Source organism: Terrapene carolina, unplaced genomic scaffold, assembly GCF_002925995.2.
Source record: "Terrapene carolina triunguis isolate 2854851 unplaced genomic scaffold, T_m_triunguis-2.0 Scaffold22324, whole genome shotgun sequence".
In the NCBI taxonomy this organism is placed as follows: Eukaryota; Metazoa; Chordata; order Testudines; family Emydidae; genus Terrapene; species Terrapene triunguis.
The window spans coordinates 1-5,367 of NW_020686675.1; the positions used below are offsets into that span (position 1 = coordinate 1).

The following is a 5,367-nucleotide window of genomic DNA, read 5'->3' on the forward strand; positions in this document are numbered from 1 at the left end:
CCCCCCCCAGAACCCCTGCCCCATCCAACCACCCCTTCTCCCTGACCTCCCCCAGAACCCCTGCCCCATCCAACCACCCCTTCTCCCTGACCACCCCCGGAACCCGTGCCCCATCCAACCACCCCTTCTCCCTGACCACCCCCAGAACCCCTGCCCCTGACTGCCCCCTGCCACCCCATCCAAACCCCCCTCCTTCCTGACTGCCCCCCCGGGACCCCTGCCCCCATTCAACCCCTGTTCCCTGCCCTCTGACCGCCCCGACCCCTATCCACACCCCTGCCCACCACCCCGAACTCCCCTGCCCTCTATCCAACCCCCCCCTGCTCCCTGCCCCCTTACCGCACTGCCTGGAGCACCGGTGGCCGGCGGCGCTACAGCCGCACTGCCCAGACCACCAGGACAGGCAGCCGCGCCGCCTGGCTGGAGCCAACCATGCCACCATACAGCACAGAGACCGGGTCAGGCCGCGCGCCGGCGGTGCAGTGAGCTGAGGCTGGAGGGAAGGGGAATAGAGGGGGAGGGGCCGGGGGCGAGCCTCCCGGGCCAGGAGCTCAGGGGCCGGGCAGGAGGGTCCCGTGGGCTGGATGTGGCCCGCAGGCCGTAGTTTGCCCACCTCTGGGCTAGGTGATTGGGTGATTCCTTCTGACTGTAAACTCTATGACTCTGTAACTGCTCACAAGTGAGAGAACCTGCTCTCTGGGATATCCCGCCTTGCTCACGGGACCCACGCACCCTGTACCTGAGCAAGGTCTCGCAGCGTCTGCTGGAGCATCTCCGACTCCGTCCGCAAGGCCTCGATCTCCTCGGCCTCCAGCGCTGCCTGCTCCTGCGCCCGCGCGGCCTCCTGAAAGCAGAGACGCGGCATCAGCCAGGCAGCGCGCATGCCCCCCACGTCCGCTCAACGGCTCGTTTCTGGCTCCAGCTCTCAGCTGTGCCCATAAGGCCGATCAGCCGGGAAGGGCAGGCTGACTGCTGGTGAGCCCTTCCCCGGAGCACAGGTACCAGAGCGGGCGGCTCTGCCGAGGATCAATCGCTGTTTCAGGTGCTCCCGTCTCCTCTGGGAACCAGCCAAGTCACGCTGAGTCTCTCACCAGAGTTTCCAGCTTCTGGGTCAGCGTCTCGATCGTCTTCTCCTTCTCCAAGTTCTGGGCTTTCAAGCGTTCCATGGTGGCCGTCGTCTCAGCGATTCTGGAGCAAGGGAGGGGGGCCGGTCAGGGCGAGCAGAGGAACGGCCAGGGGCGCGTACTATACGGCACAGGGCCAGAGCCCAATGGACATGGGCCCAGTCAAGCGTATGGAGATCCCTGGTGCCCCAGCCGTGCTAGAGAGAGGGTTACCGCTCCACGTTTGATCCGGGGACTGAGACGCTTCATGCCGACAGTGCCCTGGGAAAACCCCCACCCCATTATCTCAGCCCTGGCTGGAGCACATGGCCGTTTCCTCTCCACTGTCCCACTAACATCCTCCACATACACCACGTCCCCTCCCCACGGCGCTGAGCTTGCCCAGCTGATGTCTAGTAAGAGGCGGTGGGAGACCAGGCCACACCCCATGTCCTGGGCCTGGCACCTGGGGACCCAAAGGAATGGCTCTGCGGGGAGCCTCTGATCGGCTGGAACCAGGAACCACGTTACTCTCCAGCAGTGATGCTCAGACTCCGGCTCCGGAGCCGCGAGCGGCTCGTTAACGTGTCTCCTGCGGCTCTTTGCCGCACGCGCTATTAAACCACCGCGGGATGTGATTGTTGACCTACGTTATTAACCAATCGGGAGGCTTTTCCGATGTTATTAACCAATCGTAGTTGATAAAATCACAACACTGGGTCAGAATAACCAAGAATATGTAAACAGTGAATCCCCACGACAGGGGCTCTTTTGGGTAATGCCAAGCGCTAATTTGGCTCCTGGAAAATCCGAGGCCGCCACCCCTACCCAGGCCTGTATGAGATTTGAACTGGCCACCACCACGTTCTGAGACCACTGCACTGACCCCCGGAGCTACAGAGCCAGGCCCCAGGTCGCCTGACCCATTGAGGTCTGAGTATCGCCACTCTACAGGATTCAGCCTGCAGGGAGGTGGAAAGTTAAGGCTCCGGGATGGTCGTAACATGGAACAGATGGGCCCCCTCTGCCCTTCCTTCTCCCATGAGCAGGATATGCTCAGCCCAGAGCCCCAGGATCTCCAAGGTTGCTGGAGGGGCAGCGCTCCCTGATTCCCACACGGTGCCTCTCCCGGCCCGGTGAGCTCCAAGCTTCAGGGCCTGGGACACTGGCCCCGATCGGGGGCATCCGTACCTGGTGCCGAGCTCCGCTTTCTCCATGTCGCACCTGACCTGCAGCTGGATCATGTCGCGCACCTTGTCCTTCAGCTGCTCCTCCAGCTGGGCCAGCAGCAGAGCCTGCTTCTCCAGGGCCGCGCCGGCGCTGCTCTCCGACAGACGCAGGTTGCTGCTCAGGTTCAGGCAGGCGGCGTGGATGGTGCGGCTGGACCTGGACAGCGCGTTGTTCAGCTCCGACAGGTCCCTGCACCGGAGTCCCAAAGAGAGGGGCGTTTCCGGGGGCCCGAGCACCCCACGCTGCTGGATCTACAGAACCCCACGCCCCATCACCTGCAGGGCATCTTCTTCGAAGGGGGCCTGGCTGGGATCTAAACCCATGGAGCCTGAGTGTTCAGAACCTGCACCACCCCCGCCAGGGAGAAGGTCATTATAGGCCCCCAGGCAGGACACGCAGAGAAGCAGAAATCAGGCCGGGCAGCCGAACGTGGCTCCCAGGGCCGGCTAACGTGTTTGTCTGGGTGGTGCAGGGGAGATCGGGAGGGCTGTTCTGTACTCAGGTTGTTCTCACAGGGATCCTGGAGGAGGCGCTGTACGCCACGGGGGGCTGGGCAGCTTTCTCAGGCCCTGCTCCTTGTGCTTTTGGGAGAAAAAGAGCCCAGCAACCGCCCGCCCCATGCACCCCCCCGCCCCCACTCCCCTCCTGACCTCTCGCTCATGGTCTTCATCTCACTGAAGTGGCGCCGGAAGCCCACCACCTGCCTCCAGAGGGTCAGCAGCCGGCTGTGCTCGTTGCTGAAGTAGGTGTTGAAAGACTGGGAGGGGAGAGGAGAGGAGAAGCAGTGACAGCCGGATCCCCCTCCCCAGGCACCACCACCCCCCCAGCGCTGCCAAGGGCCTGGCCAGCGCACCCCGGGGGAAGCACAGGGCACAGCAATGCACTCGCTGCCTGGCTGGATACAGAGCACCCGGCTTTGATCCCCCATAACGCCCCACAAGCCCTGCTCCGGGGGGTGCCCTGCACTGCTCTCGCTATCCCGAAGCGCCGGCGCCGCTGACCTCAATGGCAACTCCAGGCAGGACTCTTAGCAACAGCTACGTTTATACAGAGCTTTTGATGCGGCAGGACCCCCTCCCCCCCAAAGGGCTTGACCCAGCTATGCACAGGCAGCACCACTGAAATGCAGCCACCTCTGGGGTGACGCAGTGACCGCTGGCCCGGAAAGGCCTGGAGCAGAGAGACTTGGCTCCCACTGAGGGTAAAAGGAAGTTGAAGGGGAGGGGACGAACCACCTCTCCAGGGACTGGGGCAAAGGAGGTGTCCTATGGCCGGCTCCCAGCAACGTACTGCGCGGCCTACAGCCAAGGCGCTGCCTCTCTGGGCCAGCGTGAGCCGCCCTGGCAGCATGTGTGCAAATCTGTCTGTGCCCAGTAGGACAGTGCCCACGGGACGGGCATGCACCAGGGAGAATGACGCATGCTAAGCAGGGCATCTCTCCGGCCCTAACCTCCTCCTCTCGCCTCCACTCCACCTCCCGCTGCTCCAGCTCGTTGCGAGCTTTGGTCCAGTCGGTCGTCAGCTTCCGGATGTCCTCGCTGAGGGCCTGGTTGGCGGCATTGGCCTGGTCCAGCTGCTCCCGCAGCATGGCGTTGACCTGGGCCAGGCTGGCACTCCTGGAGACGGGGACCCAGCGAGAGCGTCAGCACCGACCGAGAGCGCAGGGGCTGAGAAGGAAAAGAGGGGCCCGCGCACAGGTGGGAAGGGACCGACTCTGGCATGGGGCAAAGGGCCCAACGTGGAGGATGGGCCCTGGTATCGCAGCTCTGAGACACCAAACAACACAGATCCAAACACTTCCTTCAGAATAAGACAGTCACTGCCCAAGTCGAGCACCTTCCAGCCAAGCGCCTCCTGGCCCTTTCCAGACCTTAACTGACCCCGACATTAACTGACCCCATTGTCAATAAGGGAGCTACAGGGATCTGATGTTCACCCACCACCGCCAGGCAGCCACCTCTGGGGCGCAGCGTTGCAGCTGCACACAACAGGAAGCAAAAAAAGAGCCCATCCAATCCAATTTGCAGAGGAGATTTGGGGAAGCCCAACGTAATAACCTGTGAGGGAATTTGGCAGCGAGGCTGAAGAGAACACCCTGACTCATCCAAAGCACCAGGGGACCAATAGTGAGCACTAGCGCTCAGGACAGCTTCACGCCGCAAAATACACGGCACTTCCAAAGCACAGCTGCTAGGGATTAGTAGTGCAGTACTCGGGGGGGGGGGGGTAAACGCCAGCGACACCACTGCCTACAGTAACCAGGCGTCCTAGGAGGTCACCTGTCCAAATATGAACCCAGCCTGACCCTGGGTTAGCCGGGGAAGCCAGACAGGATCACAACCCGCAGGGAAATGCTGGGCCTACGTGCAGGCGATGCCAGGAGCCCAGATTCCAATGGTAGATTCCTGGCACAGCTCAGGCTCCAAGGAAGGTGCCCTCTCGTTCTCCCAGCCCAGCATGAAGCCCAGCCAGGCAGAAGGTGCAATAGAGGCCCAGAAGCATGGGGTTCCGAGGATGCAGCTGCCCAGACCCACCTGAGCCCCAGGTGGAGCCCCATGGACAGGACCCCTCCCACCACCACCCCCGACACACCTTTGCTGCTCCTCCTCCAGCCGGATGAGCGCGTTCTCCAGGTCGTTGCTGTGCTCTTCGTCCTGGCGCAGGCGCGAGTCCGTCATGTCCAGCCGGCTCTGGGGGAGGGAGTGGGCAGTGGCTGCTTAGCAGGGGGCCGGGGGCCCTGGAGAACCAGGTCGGCCCTTCGGCCATGGGATGGAGAAGGGCAGCGCGGGGCAAGCGCCCCCCAAACACCACCCCAGCCCTGCCGGGACCCCCCTCCACGAGTCGGTCAGGCCTGGTGCAGTCTGGGCTCCCATCTATCAGAGCAGGAACCGGCCTGGGGGGTGGGGGGGGAGAGGCAGGCTCATTCCAGCAGGTCCAATCAAGCAGGAACACGAGAGGCTCCGCCCACCATGACTAGGGTTACCATACGTCCGGATTTTCCTGGACATGTCCGGCTTTTTGGGATTCAAATCCC

The 5,367-nt window shown here is 63.0% G+C and overlaps 1 protein-coding gene across 1 annotated transcript; it reads right to left on the minus strand.

Annotated features, from left to right (window-relative positions):
• Nucleotides 1-739: 739 nt before the first annotated feature.
• On the minus strand, nt 740-5,011 carry LOC113408706 (rootletin-like; the record flags this gene model as incomplete). Its single annotated transcript, XM_026662086.2, has 6 exons — nt 4,926-5,011; nt 3,784-3,949; nt 2,984-3,090; nt 2,295-2,522; nt 1,092-1,188; nt 740-844 (listed from the first exon to the last, which is right to left on the minus strand). Coding segments are annotated over exons 1-6 (789 nt in total), but the record flags the coding sequence as incomplete, so codon positions are not given.
• Between the last annotated feature and the right edge of the window lie 356 nt (nt 5,012-5,367).